We start from the raw sequence: 18,281 nt of genomic DNA on the forward strand, positions 1-18,281 counted from the left end.
GGGGGTGATGGAGGAGTGGACCAGGGTGTCCCGGAGGGAGCGATCCCTATGGAATGCCGATAAGGGGGGTGAAGGGAAGATGTGTTTGGTGGTGGCATCATGCTGGAGTTGGCGGAAATGGCGGAGGATGATCCTTTGAATGCGGAGGCTGGTGGGGTGATAAGTGAGGACAAGGGGGACCCTATCATGTTTCTGGGAGGGAGGAGAAGGCGTGAGGGCGGATGCGCGGGAGATGGGCCGGACACGGTTGAGGGCCCTGTCAACGACCGTGGGTGGAAAACCTCGGTTAAGGAAGAAGGAGGACATGTCAGAGGAACTGTTTTTGAATGTAGCATCATCGGAACAGATGCGACGGAGGCGAAGGAACTGAGAGAATGGGATGGAGTCCTTACAGGAAGCGGGGTGTGAGGAGCTGTAGTCGAGATAGCTGTGGGAGTCGGTGGGTTTGTAATGGATATTGGTGGACAGTCTATCACCAGAGATTGAGACAGAGAGGTCAAGGAAGGGAAGGGAAGTGTCAGAGATGGAGCACATGAAAATGATGGAGGGGTGGAGATTGGAAGCAAAATTAATAAATTTTTCGAAGTCCTGACGAGAGCATGAAGCGGCACCGAAGTAATCATCGATGTACCGGAGAAAGAGTTGTGGAAGGGGGCCGGAGTAGGACTGCAACAAGGAATGTTCCACATACCCCATAAAGAGACAGGCATAGCTGGGGTCCATGCGGGTACCCATAGCCACACCTTTTATTTGGAGGAAGTGAGAGGAGTTGAAGGAGAAATTGTTCAGCGTGAGAACAAGTTCAGCCAGACGGAGGAGAGTAGTGGTGGATGGGGATTGTTCGGGCCTCTGTTCGAGGAAGAAGCTAAGGGCCCTCAGACCATCCTGGTGGGGGATGGAGGTGTAGAGGGATTGGACGTCCATGGTGAAGAGTAAGCGGTTGGGGCCAGGGAACTGGAAATTGTTGATGTGACGTAAGGTGTCAGAGGAATCACGGATGTAGGTGGGAAGGGACTGGACAAGGGGAGAGAGAAGGGAGTCAAGATAACGAGAAATGAGTTCTGTGGGGCAGGAGCAAGCTGAGACGATCGGTCTACCGGGGCAGTTCTGTTTGTGGATTTTGGGTAGGAGATAGAAGCGGGCCGTCCGAGGTTGGGCGACTATCAGGTTGGAAGCTGTGGGAGGGAGATCCCCAGAGGAGATGAGGTCACTGACAGCCCTGGAAACAATGGCTTGATGTTCAGTGGTGGGGTCATGGTCCAGGGAGAGGTAGGAGGAAGTGTCTGCGAGTTGACGCTCAGCCTCCGCGAGGTAGAGGTCAGTGCGCCAGACAACAACAGCACCACCCTTGTCAGCGGGTTTGATGACAGTGTCAGGGTTGGACCTGAGAGAATGGAGTGCAGTAAGTTCAGAGAGAGACAGGTTAGAATGGGTGAGAGGAGCAGAGAAATTGAGACGACTAATGTCGCGCCGACAGTTCTCAATGAAAAGATCAAGAGAAGGTAAGAATCCAGAGGGAGGGGTCCAGGTGGAGGGAGAATATTGGAGATGGGTAAAAGGATCCGTTGAACTGGGAGAGGACTCCTGCCCAAAGAAGTGAGCCCGGAGACGAAGACGGCGGAAGAAGAGTTCAGTATCATGCCGAGCCCGAAATTCATTGAGGTGAGGGCGAAAGGTATGAAACTAAGTCCTTTGCTGAGCACTGAACGTTCAGCATCGGAGAGGGGAAGGTCAGGGGGTATAGTGAATACACGGCTGGGGTTGGGATTGGAAGAAAGGGTGGGGACGGAGGAACAGGCAGGGGTGGAGGGTCCTAGATGGGTGTTGGTGTCGATGAGTTGTTGCAGCTTGCGTTCCTTAGCACTTGAGAGAAAGAGAAAAAGTTTCTTGTTGAGGCGTCGGATGAGCCGAAGGATAAAATGAAACTGGGGGCACGCGCAGCTTTGAAAAAGGGTACGGCGGTGCTGCTGGAGGGAGAGGTCGAGTGTGTTCATATGGCGGCGCATAGCACTGAGTGTGGATTTCAGAATGTGATGGGAACAGCAGTCCGAGAAACGTTTTATGTCCCGGAGATACCTGTAATCCTGCGTGGGTTCGAAACATGAGGGGTGGAATTTCAGTTGAAATCCACGTGGGGTAAGTCGGAGACGGAGACAGTCACTGAGAAAGGAGATATGGCTGTGAAAGCGGGTTTTAGTAAACACCTTGTCAAACACTAGGAGGGAAATGGAAAGCAAGGAAGGTGAGCAAGACAACAGAGAGATATGGAAATCTTGTCGCAGAGAGGAACAGAACTTCTTCAAGGAGGTAGGCATTTCTTGAAGAGCAGTGGCAGTCAATTAAACACAGAGATAAAAACAAAAAAACTGCGGATGCTGGAAATCCAAAACAAAAACAGAATTACCTGGAAAAACTCAGCAGGTCTGGCAGCATCGGCGGAGAAGAAAAGAGTTGACGTTTCGAGTCCTCATGACCCTTCGACAGAACCCACCAACTCCCACAGCTATCTCGACTATAGCTCCTCACACCCCGCTTCCTGTAAGGACTCCATCCCATTCTCTCAGTTCCTTCGCCTCCGTCGCATCTGTTCCGATGATGCTACATTCAAAAACAGTTCCTCTGACATGTCCTCCTTCTTCCTTAACCGAGGTTTTCCACCCACGGTCGTTGACAGGGCCCTCAACCATGTCCGGCCCATCTCCCGCGCATCCGCCCTCACGCCTTCTCCTCCCTCCCAGAAACATGATAGGGTCCCCCTTGTCCTCACTTATCACCCCACCAGCCTCCGCATTCAAAGGATCATCCTCCGCCATTTCTGCCAACTCCAGCATGATGCCACCACCAAACACATCTTCCCTTCACCCCCCTTATCGGCATTCCGTAGGGATCCCTCCCTCCGGGACACCCTGGTCCACTCCTCCATCACCCCCTACTCCTCAACCTCCTCCTATGTCACCACCCCATGCCCACGCAAAAGATGCAACACCTGCCCCTTCACTTCCTCTCTCCTCATCGTCCAAGGACCCAAACACTCCTTTCAAGTGAAGCAGCATTTCACTTGCATTTCCCCCAACTTAGTCTACTGCATTCGTTGCTCCCAATGTGGTCTCCTCTGCATTGGAGAGACCAAATGTAAACTGGGCGACCGCTTTGCAGAACACCTGCGGTGTGTCCGCAAGAATGACCCAAACCTCCCTGTCGCTTGCCATTTCAGCACTCCACCCTGCTCTCTTGCCCACATGTCTGTCCTTGGCTTGCTGCATTGTTCCAGTGAAGCCCAACGCAAACTGGAGGAACAACACCTCATCTTCCGACTAGGGACTTTACAGCCTTCCGGACTGAATATTGAATTCAACAACTTTAGGTCGTAAGCTCCCTCCCCCATCCCCACCCCCTTTCTGTTTCCCCCTTCCCTTTTTTTTCCAATAAATTATAAAGATTTTCCTTTTCCCACCTATTTCCATTATATAAAAAAAAACCCACTAGAGCTATACCTTGAGTGCCCTACCATCCATTCTTAATTAGCACATTCGTTTAGATAATATCACCAACTTTAATTTTAACACCTATGTGTTCTATTGTACTATTGTCATTGACATCTTTTGATGATCTGCTTCTATCACTGCTTGTTTGTCCCTACAACCACACCCCCCCCCGCACCTCTTTGTCTCTCTATCTCTCCGCCCCCCACACACACACCTTAAACCAGCTCTTTCAACTCTTTCTTGGACTCGAACGCAAGTTCTTTCGAAGGGTCATGAGGACTCGAAATGTCAACTCTTTTCTTCTCCGCCGATGCTGCCAGACCTGCTGAGTTTTTCCAGGTAATTCTGTTTTTGTTCCTTTAGGCTATCCAGCTTGTGTTGAAGTGTCTGCAATATTAAAGCAAAGTCACCTGTATGTTTTAACAGATCTACTCGCTTTCAGTAAAGGAAGAGAAAAGTTCATTTTTATGTAAGAGTAAATGTCAGTGTGTCATTGATAATTATTACAACTGCCCTGATTCAGCCACCAAAGCCATTCCCAATTGCTTCTGAAAGGTTTTATTTATTTGCTAATGGGATGTAGGCATCAATAGAAAGGCTGGCATTTATTGTTTATCCCTATTGCTCTTGAGAAGGCGCACTGGTAAGTCACTTTCTTGAACTGCAGAATTTGTATGGTGTCAATATTCAACTGTTCCAGGATTTTGACCCAGTGGCAGTGAAGGAAGGGCAATATTTTTCCAACAATAATAATGGCCTGAACCTTCCGCAAAGCATAAATCACCGTTAGATTGTAGCTCCAACCATACTTTTCTGTGGCCCGACACAGCTCTGCATTTCTGGTCGGATCATCCAAACCCAACTTCTCCAGACATGCAGAGAGTACAGTCCATCAAGAACTCCATCAAAGCAGAGTAGCGACCTGAGGAGGGGGGTGGTGGAGATGACTGGACACTTATGACACAAGCTGCTATATGGTAAGTTTAACTGTTGTTATGATAAAGCAGGTGATATTTGCCAGGCTGACCAAATCCCCAAGGGATACTTGGCCACGCTAACACAACGATTTTGCAATTCATATTTATTACAAGAAGGCTTGTGCATTGAAGTCAGAAGTAATGAGTCTACTACAACCTTTAGAGATTTTAAGTTTAAACACTAACTTAAACACACACAAGATTACAGTTGCACAGTTATAACAGTTCCCAAAATTTCTTCTTAACCAGACTCCAACTACAAAACCCCTTTAAGGCAACAGTCCAATTAGATTCCAAATTTATAAAGTCATCCAGCAGTTTTACCACAAGTATCCACTGGACAATGGACTTCCAAAAGCTTTTAACACAACTTTGGTTACTGGAACAGCAAACTTCTACAGGGTGACTAGAGGTTTTTTCTCCAAGTCTTTTTCACACAGTCACCTTTCCAGATCTCACATAGCCATACCTCACACAGCTTTCCATCTTTCTTTAATTATATTTTATCCTTTTTGATTTGTAAATCTCATTGTTTCCACTTATGTTTAGAAGTTACTTTTCCCAGAACATAACAATCTTTCATGTTACCATTATGACCAGCACTTATGGGGAAAAAATCAATGTAATCACTTTGCCTTACTTATCTTAACAGTTGTAAACATTTTCCATGTACCTTTGAAAATCGTAAACACTTATTCACTTATCTAAAATTGCAAATTTAATTCACATCATACCTGCTGACCTCACTATAGGTCTACCTATCTACTTTTCAAATGCCTGTTTTTCACCTCACTTCTTTGATAATTTAAACCTTACAGTCTAATTGTCTGTAATTTAATTAAATTAGTCACACACAATCAGGACCATGCACAACACAGACATAAGCCTGCTTCAAAATATTCCACAATAATATTAGGAAAAATATGATAGTTTCTTGACACTGCCACCGAGATGTGTATCTGTGCGCTGCAGGAGGGCGTGGGTGAGCACTGTGATGGGTCTTCAGTTAGGGTGTCATCAGATTCTTCTTCTGAGAAGGCTTCAGGCCTTGAGTTAAGCACGTGGCTTGTGACCCCTTGACTGCTTCCCAGATGTGCCTGAGAAAGCAAGGAGCGATAATTAGTGCATGGCAGGGGACTGCGGATCAGGGAAACTCACTCAAAGCATGGTTGTCCGATGGATGTTGCACTAATGGATCCTCACTTGGTTGAGCACTGCCAACCTCACCATCAGCACAGGAACAGTCCAGATCTTCGCCAGCCAGCTGGGTGACTCTATTTTCAAAGTCTGTGAATACCTTGATGTCAGGCATTCCTCCATCAGTCTGTGACCTCTCCCTTTTGTTGTGTGCCATCTTATTCTGCCTGAAGACAGATGGAGAAACTTAAGTAAGACACATACCAGGCCAGATGATAAGGATGCCTGGCATGTGCGGGTGGTGAGTGGTGCCATGGACAGGGTGAGGACATGATCCGCAGGGTAGATGAAGGTGTGTATTAGGGCATGAATGGTGTCCCTTGGACTGTCGGTCAGAGAGGTCCCTGTGGATGTGTGATTGGTGTGTGAGTTGAGAGTTATGAGAAATGTGATTTACCCTGGCGGAATGGAGGAGATCATTCATCCTCTTTCGGCATTGGCTATCCTCTTTAGCAGGGTGTTGGCGCTGACCCCTGCTGCACCACCTCCCATGCTGGAGTGGTGACCTTGCTTGCTGGTTTTCGACTAGAGTGGGGGTAGAGGACTTTACACAGGCCTCCACTGCGTCCAATAGGTGCCCAAGGAAGATGTCACTAAATTTTGGGACAGAATGTTTCCTTCCTTTGGTAGCAATAACTTTTCAGTATTTTCCCAACCCTTAGAGAGTGCTCACTCTGTGCAGGGGCGACCTTTAAATATGGCACCCAGATTGTTGAAGGCATGAACTGATGGAGAGGCAGCTGAATCAGAAGTTGCCCCACCAGCAACCTGGAGCATTTCCCAGGAATGCATTATTAATAAGGCTGGATGTGTCAGGAATTGGACGATACCATGTGAAAACCCACCACTGCAGTTGGTGGGTAAACCGACTTTTTTCACGTCCACCACCGCACTTAGTGAAAATATGGGACGATTCCACCCAATGACTCTAACTCAGAGTTGGAAGCTTTAGCCAAGGGTCCCATTTAGCAGGGGAATTGCCCATCTTTAGTTCAAACTTTCCAGGCAATTTCCACAGAGAGCAGTGCGTCGGGATTTCCACGGGATCCCAATGCACATCTTGAGTCGGACGTCCGGTCTCTGACGATCTAGAGAATGGAAGATCTGGGCCAATATTTCCAAGATGTTCAACATTTAGCCAAAGTTAGCAGGATATGCAAATAGGGCAGTAGTGGATTAAAACATGCCAAACCATTTCCAATACAAAGACAGAGTCAGCTATGGCTCAGTAATAGCACTCTTACCTCTGGCCCAGTTTGAACTGCTGTACCCATTCTGTTGTCAGCTTGTATCAAAGTTGGATCCTCATGGGAAGAATCATTACCCCTAGTGACAGCTTATGAAGCTGGCTGGGTAATTGTTCATCACCTGACTTAGCAATCGGTCCCATTTCCAAATCATTAATAACTGGCTCCATCTCATCAGGTATCTCCAGTCCAATGTGTGTGGGTACCTCTTCTGTTCACACTAAAAGAAAGCAAAGCTTGCATTTATATTTCTCCTTTACAGTCAAGGAAGGAGGTGCACTTGATGTGTAGTCACGGTTGTGGTATACAAAATGCCCCACCCAATTTGCACACAGCAAACTCCCACAACAGCAATGTGATAATGACAAGATAATCTATTTTAGTAAAGTTGTTTGAGGAATAAAAATTGGCCAGGGCACCAGGGAATACTCCCCTATTTTTCTTCAAAATAACACCATGGGATCTTTTATGTCCACGTGAGAGGAGCGATAGGGTATTGGAATGTTTCATCTGAAAGATGACACCACTGACGGTGCAGCTATTCCTCAGTACTCCACTGAAATATCAGCCTGGATTATGTTCAAGTCTCAGCAATGGTGCTTCAACATACAATCTTCTGATTCAGGTGGAATTGCTACGACTGAACTCCTAAAGCTGATACAACAACATTTCAGTTAAGAATTTAGGAACATAAAAAGTAGAAGCAGAAATAGGCTATTTGTCTCTTTGAGGTTGCTCTGCCATTCAATAAGGCTGATCATCTACCTCAGTTATGCTTTCCCACACTATCATCATGTCCCTTGATTCCCTTAGTATCCAAACATCTACAGATCTCTGACTTGAATATGCTCAATGACTGAGCATCCACAGCTCTTCGCAGCTCTTTAACTGAAGACATTTCTCCTCATCTCTGCCTTGACCACCCTTTTAAGTCGAGACAGTAACCTCTAGTTCTAGACACCCAAGCCAGGGGAAATTTCCTCCCAGCATGTACCCTGAGAATTTTATATGTTTCAGTGAGATCACCTAGCATTTTTCTAAACTTGTAGGAATATAGGCCTAGCCTACATAATCTCTCTTCAGAGGACAATCTCCTCATTCCAGGAATCACCCTAGTCTCTCTAGGGCAAGGATATCCCTCCTTTAGTAAGGAGACCAAAACTGTACACAGTACTTCAGGTATGGTCTCACCAAGGACCTATAAATTGTAGTAGGACTTTCTCACTCTCATACCCCAAATCATCCTGTTATGAAGTTTAGTGTACTATTTACTTTTCTAATTGCTTGCTGTATCTGCATCTTAACATTCTGAGATTCGTCTTCGAGGACACCCCAGGTCCCTCTGAACATTAAAAAATTTCCAGTCTCTCTCCTTTTTTAAAAATTCTGTTTTTCCATCTTTCTTACCAAAGTGCAATAGCTTCACAATTCTCCACATTATATTCCATATGCCTTGGTTTTGCTCACTCTCTTAATCTGTCCAAATCCCTTTGTAGCCTCTGCATTCTCCTGACAACTTACTTTCCCACCTAACTTTGTATCATCAGCAAACTTTGATACATTACTCGATCACCCTGTCTAAATCGTAGATGTAGATTGTAAATAGTTCAGGCCAAAACACTGGTCCTTGCGGTACCTGGCTTGTTACAACCTGCCCAATCTGAAAATGACCATTTATTCCTACCCTCTGGCTGGGACTTCGTGGCCCTGTTGTGACGAAACCCACCATGGGAGATTAGGCAGGCTAGCCAAAAGTCCAGGGCGGGGCTGGACGATCACGGCAGTGGGCGGTGCTAGAAAATCCCACCCTATGTTTTCTAACAGAACATTAGTTCTGGGTGCAAAGGCAGTTTATGGCAAATAACTATGAAGATTGAATTTTTCTTTGGTTCACCAGTTTAAAGCAAGAAGATGTGATTTCAGTATTTATTCATGAGCTTCTTCATGCATTATTGAGAGGTTTCATCCATCAGTTCGGTTTAAGTTCTCCATCTATGAATTTTGAAACCACTTGAAGTTATACCAGAGTCTGTGCCAAAAAACAAAACTCAGTCAAAAGTAATGTGCCAAAGTAGTTATCACAGGAATGCTGCACTTTATTGGGCAATGGTTTCCAGTGTTTAAGGTACTAACCAGTAAAATGTTTCATGAATACAAATGTTTTTATCTATTATTGTAAATCGGAACAGCAATAAAGACAAAACATTTTTGCAGATACCACACAGATAGACTCATTTGAATAATGTGTAAAAGGTTATGTTTTTTTTCTGTCATTCTCAAAGGATTAATGGCCAAAATTTTGACGTTGGCGTGCGGGGGTGGGCCCAACACGCCGACGCATAACAGTGACGTCAGGCGTGCGTCCCGATGTCAGTGTGTGTCATTTAGATATTATGTTCAGTGGGCACGCACCAGAGGAGGCTGTGCGCTTGCCGAACTATCAACAGCCTATTAAGGCCATTGAAAAACCAATTAAAGCACTTGTCAATGCTGCCCGTCCAACCTTAAAGTTGGTTTTTCAGGAAACCTCATCCACGGGCGGGATGATGTTTCATGAAGTTTTTATTAAATAAATAAATAAATCCTGATAAATTGACAAACATGTTCCAGCTCATGTGACACTGTTACATGAGGGGACATGTGTAAATCATTTTTATCTGTCTTAATTAAAAAATTTCAATCTGAACTTAATCTCCCTGAGGCAGATCTATGCCTCAGGGAGATTTCTGCACTCTTAGCCGTGCATGTGCGGAAAAGTGCAGGCTCCGACTCTCCCTCCACCCGCGCCCCCCCCCCCCCCAACCTGCACAGGTAGTGCTAAGCACTACCAGCCGTGCATCACCCTGGGCGGGCCTTAATTGGCCCGCCCACGCAAAATGGCGGCGCGCAGCCAATCTTGGGCGGTGGTTGGCTCCACGCCTGGTCCCGACTGGCCCGCCTGACAGACAGAAAATTCTCCCCAATGTGTGTATGGAAGGAAGCTGATTAAATCTAAAAGGCGAATGCCTGTAAATGTGTGTGTTGTAGGAGTGCAGCTATAGCACCAAAAGGATTAAACATTTAAAATCAGCATTGCAGCATGTTATATACTGTATTGAAACAGTGCACTGCAGAATAACTGGATGCGTCTTCTCTCTCTCATAGTTCCCATCCAACCTTCACAGCATCCAGTAACAGTGTCACACAAAAGCATTGCTGTATTCATAGCAGATCTGGAAATTTCTATAGGCAGCATGCTTGTAAGTCTCACTGAAACAATTAGAGAGAATTTGCATTTATATAGCACCCTTCATGGCCTCAGGATGTGCCAAAGTGCTTCTAGCCAATGAACCATTTTGTATGTGCAGTCGCTGTTGTAATGGAGGGTGGGTGTCCTCTCGCACCGGTGTGAGTTAAAGCTCAAAGTTATTCTTACACCCACAAGTAGAGGCAGTTGATGCTTAATGTGTGGAGAATGAAGATAGAATAATGAATCGTTCTACAAGAGTGAATCAAATCACATGCAACTATTTATCTACCTGTAGTAGGTACTGCTGACAGTGGGCAGTGTTAGGAAACAAATTTTGTTTTCAACTCTCACTTGAAAGTGCTTGAAACTATAGGGTACAGTACATAACTTTTCATTAATTTTAAGAGCCATGTTATGTTGCAAAAGACACTTCAGAGGAAGACAAAGTGCTCCTTGCTCTGACTCCTTATCCTCTTAAGTAGTTCACAAGCAAATAAGATGGTTTCTGGATTGGAATGGATTAGAATCACTACAATAGTGTACATATGGCACCACACATTGGTGCTACAAGCGAGTTACAGGTACTTTTTGAATGAAGGTGGATCATAGGCATCTAACGAGAGATTCTAGCCTGAGTTTTTTATATTCAACTCGAGATGAAGCCCATTAGGGCAGGTCATGCCTCCCCATTCTCCCCTAATAGAGGTGATTTTAACCATCGATGGAGAGTGATTGGGAAACAGGAGGAACACACCATTTGAAGGCCCAGAGGCCTCCTGTCCATTTTGCTGGCAAGCCTGCATACACAAAATGGCCATCTTACTGTAGCTTGCTGCTTCTGGGAAGGTGGGAAATCCTAGGGGTTTACAGACAGATCAGCTGCAACTTCAATTTTATGGGTTCAGGAGCACACTGCTCCACTTGCCCCATCAGGAAAAAAAAGTTAGACACTGTATTTCCTGGGCCATTTGTGAGCTGCCAACAGTGGTTCTTTTTCAAAGCGTTTGTTACAAATAGTGTACCCTGCATCTTTTGAATTTGCAATCAGAATCTTGTGTGTGTCATTGGACCCTGATTTGCCTAATTCAGTGAGACTCCTGCCTGATTCAGATGGGCATCTAGGCAATTTGTAAAGGCTTTGGGCAAAATGGCGGCATGTGAAACAGGGAGTAGGAATGAGATGGTAAGTTCATCACCCTGATTTCTGGAGCCATTGCCACTTGGTGAACTGAATTGAAATCAGCCTTAACATGCCGCCGAGCTGCTGCCGACCATCCAGAGAAAGTTAATGTTCCATTTGTTGTAACATCACCAGTCACAGGAATGTTTTTGTGCAGCCTGGCTTTCAATTTAATGGAACCACAGTTCCATTTGTTTGTGATTTAAAAGAAAGATTCCTGGATGCCTACAATTATGAATTAAAGTTTATACCACAGACATTTTGTAATTTGAAACTGGATAGGTTTCTGTTACAACTTACTGCTTGTGGGCCAAGACCCTGTGCATTTCCAGTAAAATATTTAGGTAAATGTTGGATTGGCATTTGAACTAGAATAGCTCATTGGTTTGAACTGATTGTTACCTTTCCCAATTACGCATCATTTTAATTCTACTAGCCTGACACAGATTTAAACAGCATTATTTATAGGACTGTCCATATAATGGAGTGAGTCACAAAACTCCTTTCGTGGGATAAGCACACACTAACTATCAAGAAAGAGCAAAATAATCAACTTCAACATTTACAAGACAGATTAAGAATTCTGTATGATTCACAGGTGGTAAAATGAATCTATATTTTGCTTTGGTTAATAAGGCAGTTAATATCTTTTATGCAGAGTAAAGGTGTGAGTGTGCATATGTGTGTATGTATGTGTATGTAAGAGTGTGTGTGTGTATGTGTTTGTGTGTGAGTGTATGTTAAGAGTGTGTGAGTGTGCATTTATGTGTATGTGTAAGAGTATTTCTATGTGCAAGAGCATGTGTATGTGCAAGAGCATGTGTGTATGTAAGAGTGTATGCGTAAGAGTATGTTTGTGTCTGAGTGTGTGTGTGTGTAAGAGCATGTGTGTGTGTCTCTGAGTGCGTGTGTGTGCATGTGTATGTGTATGTGTAAGAGTGTGTGTGTGTGTCTGTGAGTGTAAGTGTGTGTATGTATTTGTGTATGACTGTATGGCTGGAATTTTCCAGGCCCCTTGGCATCGGGCATCATGGTGAGCGGTGGGGGGGAACAATTTGGCGTGAGGTGCAGAAATCAGTTTCACACTGGAGTGAAATCACAGCTGGATCATCTGATGGTGAACACGAATCCCACTGGTGGCCAGCGTGAACCCGGTTTGCATCCTGGTAATAGAATGCAAAATAAAGTCCAGCCGGAATCATTCCCCCCATGAGAGATTTACAGTTACGCAGATAGGAAAACACGCTGGTGCAGGACAACACTTGTGCAGAAGTCGGGGCTTACCATTAGGGCCTTGCTTAGATCGCAGACAGCCAAGGAGAAGACGATGCTGGAGTCCTACAGCTACCGGATCATGGAAGAACACGTGCATCGCATGCTGGGTGGAATTCTCATAGACATGGCTCTGCCACGAAGCAGCTCATGGAAGGTGGGAGGTCTTTGTCAGTGCTTCAGGTCTGCTTCAGAACATCAGGGTCTTGGCCATGGGCTGCTACAGATGGTCGGCAAAGAGGGGCAGGGGGAGGGGAAGCTTCAGCTGTGAGTGGGAGAGGAAGGTATATCGGGGGTGGGTTGGTGGGAGATTTTTTTACAAAATCAAGCCGAGGTACAATATTTCTACTTTATTAAAAATTAATGTTGGAAACCTCATTCTGCCCGTGGGCAGTGAAAAATCTCTCTCAATTAATGGCCTGAATAGGCCAATAGGAAATATCGCGCGAGTGCGTGATGACGTTGGAACACGCGCCTGATGTCACAGGACGCTATTTTACTCCCAATCAGGTCAGGAGCGCACCCACCTGCGGGACATAAAATTCTGCCAATGAAGTAGGATTCGCTGTGGTGCACTTTAAACATAGCACCCGGAAAAGCCAGCCATTGCTTGCAGGGGTTTTTTTTTCTGGCTTTGATAACTCGGGTTCCCGGTGGTCAGACCTGGGAATTTACTAATCCAATGGATAGACCCAATCCTTTAACCTGTCATTTCAACCCTCTGCAAAGAATTGCCCTTAGGCTGAAGTTAATCAAAGCATTTGCCCATGGTAACCTTAAAGGAATAGGACTCAGTTGTACCTTGGCAGATAACTGTAAGGCCTAGCTTCTAGTGACCTGTGACCAATTCTGAAGATTGAAACACTATCAAAGTGATTTGGATAATGTGACAGATGCTGGAGGTCTAAGTGGTTTCTGGTTTTTTCTAAAGTCCAAACTGAACCAGTTTGCCACTTTCCAACTGTACTCTAATTTTCTACCCTGTGACAGTTGAGTTCTGAGTGGTTTACTGCAAGATGAAGTTGTTGAGCCTATATTTCTAAGAAGTTGCTATGGTTATCTGCAGAAATAAGTGCTGGTCACTGGTTAGTTGATGATGTGAGGGAGTGCAGCAGTAGCGAATGCATCACGGGACAGGAAGAGCCCAGTGATACAGGAATACTTATACATCCATTCTGACGGAGGAAAATGGCACATCCCCCCAGTGGGGGGCAATAAGGATAATTTTTTAATGCACCGAGTGGTTAGGATCTGGAATGGACTGACTGTAAAAGGTAGTGGAAGCAGATGAAACAGTAACTTTCAAAAGAGAATTGGATATACACTTGAAAAGGAAAACAAATTGCAGGCCAATGGGGCAAGAGCATGAGAGTGGGACAAATTAGATAGCTTTTTCAAAGAGTTAGAACAAACACAAGAGGCTGAGTGGCCTCCTTCTGAGCTGTAAGATTCTAAGGTATGATTCTGTGATCTCAACAACTTGGAGTTTATGCAAATCAATGGAAGCATTGATTTAAACTTTCTATGTATTCTAGTTGCTTCCAGCGAATGTGCTTAAGACGACCAAAGAATTAAAAAGTCGTGTTGTGGAATGTTCTTATTTTATGTCTAACCACATTAATCAATTTTCTTGCCTTTTCAGGAAGCCGAAGCCCTTGCAAAGCAAGAATCTTAAACCCCAACTTCATCGCAACTGATATTATCAGCAAACCAGACTATTCTAGTGTGAACAAAGTATGTTTTGGGACTGAGTAGGATTTAACAGGGAGGACCAGTTGGGATTATTGGAGCCTCCCTCAGTTAGTTAAAACACCCAGTCAATTTTATTAATAACTAGTAACTGGGTGACAATGGACCACCGGGTTTATATTAAATGTATTATTAAATATAATTTCTTTTTAAATAGTTTATTTTAGCTTATTTTTCTACTTGGTCATCTGATTTAAGCAGACACCCAAAATGTTACCAAAAAAATTTCTTACCCTTGTTTTTTTTGTTATTTCTAAGTTTTCTACTTTTGATTCTGCCAATCCCATAAAACAAACTCTTTTGACACTGAAGTTTAAACATTGAGGTAACTTCACTGCTAATTCCACAGCTCTGCTCTCTTCTAATCTTCATCTGTTTCAATTATTCACCTCGTATGGGAACTTGTTTTATTCCATTATCTTGTGCTGGTCTCCTAGGTGTCAAACTCCTGAACCAAAGGGCAAATAAGATAATTGTTCCATTTTACCTGGTGCATTAAGTGGAGATTATAACCATGTTCCAGAATTTTTAACAATGGCCTAACCAGAGTGGCTGGAGGAAAATTGCAAGAACCTTGCTCACATTAATGCTAGATTAAGCACAGGTGAACTGAATCCCCTTGTTCTCATTATTTTGTATGCACTGCTTGCTGTATCTGCTCATCCTACTTCAGAGCGAATGACTTGTTTTATTTTTTCAGGGCAGCGTTGTGTCTGGGTCTAATTTTAGGTGCAACCAGCAGTTGAAAGATGGCAAGACACAGGCTGCAGCCACTTCTCTCCTGTTCCCATTCTTTTGCATTCAAAAGTGCATCAGTCATAAAGTAAAATTAAGTTGCATTTTGAAATAATTGCAAATTAATTGGGTAATTATGCAGCAGTTGCTTGGATCTGGTTGATGGGATGTTTAGGAAAAAAACTCTCGCTAAAGCGTCTGATATACAAGGCAAGGTTCCTCCAGTGGCCCCTGCCAGTTTCCCAGTAATTGATAGCTAACAACATCCAGAATCGCACCTTGATGATATTGGAAGTTATTTTAGAATGCTTTATTACATTTGATGCTTTCAAACAGTCTTAAAAGAATCGCTGAGAAGGGTGCAACAACAAAGCCTGTCATCATCTACAAGGCACAAGTCAGGAGTGTGATGGAATACTCCCCACTTACCTGGATGAGTGCAGCTCCAACAACACTCAAGAAGCTGGACACCGTCCAGGACAAAGCAGTCTGCTTCATTGGCACCCCATTCATAAATATTCACTCCCTCCACCACTGACGCACAGTGGCAGCGGTGTGTACCATCTACAAGATGCACTGCAGGAATTCACCAAGGCTCCTTTTGACAGCACTTTCCAAACCCATGGCCACTACCATCTAGAAGGACAAGGGCAGCAGATAGATGGGAACACCTCCAAGTTCCCCTCCAAGTCACTCACCATCCTGTCTTGGAAATATATCGCTGTTCCTTCACTGTCGTTGGGTCAAAATCCTGGAACTCCCTCCCTAACAGCACTGTGGGTGTACCTACACCACATGGACTGCAGCGGTTCAAGAGGCAGCTCACCACCACCTTCTGAAGGGCAATTATGGATGGGCAATAAATAAATGCGGGCAAAGCCCACATCCCATGAATCAATAAGAAAAAATTCACCATTCCTCACACTCCTGCCAGCGTACCGTACCTGCAGGTTATTTTTGCAGCATCCCACTTTTCTCAGATTCTAAATTATCTTCAGCTACGTCTTAAGGCCAGACAGCTTTGTGCATTAAACCAGCTGTAAAAATAACATGGCAGGTGCTCCATACCTTTCGTGCTAATACAGTTTCCGCCGCTTATAGTAGGTACCTTCATGCCAGCACCATTTGCTCAGTATGTGACCCCTGGGGATCCCGAATGCCAGAAAAAGTTAGGATTTGCTGGACTCTCTCAGCTCTGTGAGAGGTGATGTTAACCATGGGATTTTCATTTTAATAGCCATGCCTGGTATAACATACATTTTCTACCAGGTTTTCTTCAAAGATTTCAGTGAACTCTCTACTTGTCCCCTGGAAATAATTCCCTTTAAGGAATTGCTTCAGTGAGAGTGATGCTAAACGTAACGTTTATCTCTGCAGAGCAATGGAACAAGATTCTTAAATTCACTGGTTGTTGCTGACCAAAATAAGTATAATATTCCATAGATTACATAGTGTTTACAACAGAAACTTTACCAGTGTTTTATGCTCTGAACGAGCTACCTTACTTCATATCATCCTGTCAACAAATCCTTCTATTCCTTTCCCAGTCAGGTAGCTAGCTTCCCCTTAAATTCAAATATGCTATTCGTCTCAACTGCATCTTGTGGTAGTGAGTTCCACACTCTAAGCAATCTCTGAGTAAAGAAGTAACAGCATTCATGACACTGGAACCGACAACTTTGAAACTGATAATGCAGATGGATAATGGCGATCACTTTTTTGGCTGACCTAAGGATTGCCGGTTTTAAACATGAACATCTTAAATGGTGGGGACTTTATGGTAGAGAATAACTTGAGATTACAACATCACAGGGTGGAAATTGCATACAGCTTCTGCACTTCCAAACTTGACTTGATGGAGGTCATTCTCGGAGACCTCTGCCAATCTGGCAAAGTGGCTGCTGATTTCTGATGCATGCTGGTCACAGGGTGCCATCATACTGCAATATGCCAGCTCCTGTCATGTCTTTGGAAAGTGTCACACTTTGTCACACAGTACTTTCCATTGATTTGTGGGACACATTGTAGCTTACACATTTAAGGAAATCTTTAAAAGTAGAGCAACATGTCTCTGATTTATTGCATTTGCTGTTAAGATCATGTATGCTTAAGAAAATAAAAGAAAAATCAAATTAATAAATATTACATTTGATGCAGCATCATGAACGTTTTTGTCCTTTCGTTTAAGCTTTATTTGAACTTTACCTCTTCCCTCCCTCCCAGATCTGGCTCATATTGAGGTACAGATCTAAAGAAGCCCTCCAACATGCTGTGACCTCAGACATTGCACATCATCCTGTCCTCATACACTTTTCAAACACACACAATCTCCTGGCATAGCAATGACAAGTGAGGACCCTGGAGGTTTATTTCTCCCAATATCTTGAACTTTTATACTGTTCATTACATAAAGGCACATGTCCCGAGGCACATTGCAGGACAGGTGGATAGTGAATGGGAGAGAGAAGAAAAGAAGCCTTTGAAAGGAGGGGGAAGACTAAGCAGAGGTCTTGAGGTTGAGAGTTCCAGAGGGCTGGCAGTTGGAGGGATTAGAGGAGGAATAGAGACTGTGCTGAGTAATGGGGCAGAATGAGAAGAAGGGAGGGATGAGAACATAGAGGTTTAAGGTGTCTGCAAGGAGCTTAAATCTGGTTCTGTAGGATCTGAAGAGCCAGTGGAGCTTAGTGAGGTCATGGATGATGGGAACAAGTTCTGGATAGCATAGTTTATATAGGGAGAAGGCTAATGAGGAGGTTGATGGACAAGTCCAGTTACAAGGTGACCAGGGATTAGTTTATCCGGGGAATTTAAGTTCAGAATCAGATGATGATTTAGATATGAAAGAAAGTGTCCTTGATGATGGACTAGTTATGGGTGAGGAAAATGAACAAGGGGCTAAGATTCTGAACTTTGCGTTTTAGCTGAGATGGCAGCTGAGGAGGTAGAATTAATTTCTTGAGGTAGTGTATTATTTGGCGGAGAATGGGTTTGGAATGATGTGGTGCCAAGGACATTGGGTTTAGTTTTGCAGAGACTTCACTGCAGTACCTAGAGAGCAAAATGATTATCTGGAAGGTATAGGGAGATCTCAGGCTGGAAAACCCATTGATGATGTAGAGGGCTATATTATAAGACATTGCTGTTTGTGGGCATTGCTCTGCACATAAAGGCCACCGTAGTTTCTACGTTACAACAATGACTACACTCCCA

At 44.3% G+C, this 18,281-nt stretch overlaps 1 protein-coding gene and 1 long non-coding RNA gene across 2 annotated transcripts in view; one reads left to right on the forward strand and one right to left on the reverse strand.

Annotated features, from left to right (window-relative positions):
• The window catches only part of LOC121282166, a 65,779-nt gene extending 53,030 nt beyond the window's left edge, over positions 1-12,749 (reverse strand). The window contains exons 1-2 of the long non-coding RNA XR_005944008.1: positions 12,600-12,749; positions 6,904-7,126 (exon numbers count right to left, since the gene is read on the reverse strand). This is a non-coding gene — a long non-coding RNA (uncharacterized LOC121282166). The remainder of the gene's footprint in view (positions 1-6,903; positions 7,127-12,599) is intronic.
• LOC121282165 (SH3 domain-binding glutamic acid-rich-like protein) overlaps positions 1-17,230 on the forward strand; it is a 65,164-nt gene extending 47,934 nt beyond the window's left edge. Inside the window, exon 4 of the mRNA XM_041195710.1 lies at positions 14,230-17,230. Within this exon, the coding sequence (XP_041051644.1) occupies positions 14,230-14,262 (33 nt within the window). The 3' untranslated portion in view covers positions 14,263-17,230. The remainder of the gene's footprint in view (positions 1-14,229) is intronic.
• Positions 17,231-18,281: the final 1,051 nt, after the last annotated feature.

This window comes from Carcharodon carcharias, chromosome 9 (assembly GCF_017639515.1).
Source record: "Carcharodon carcharias isolate sCarCar2 chromosome 9, sCarCar2.pri, whole genome shotgun sequence".
Taxonomy (NCBI): Eukaryota; Metazoa; Chordata; class Chondrichthyes; order Lamniformes; family Lamnidae; genus Carcharodon; species Carcharodon carcharias.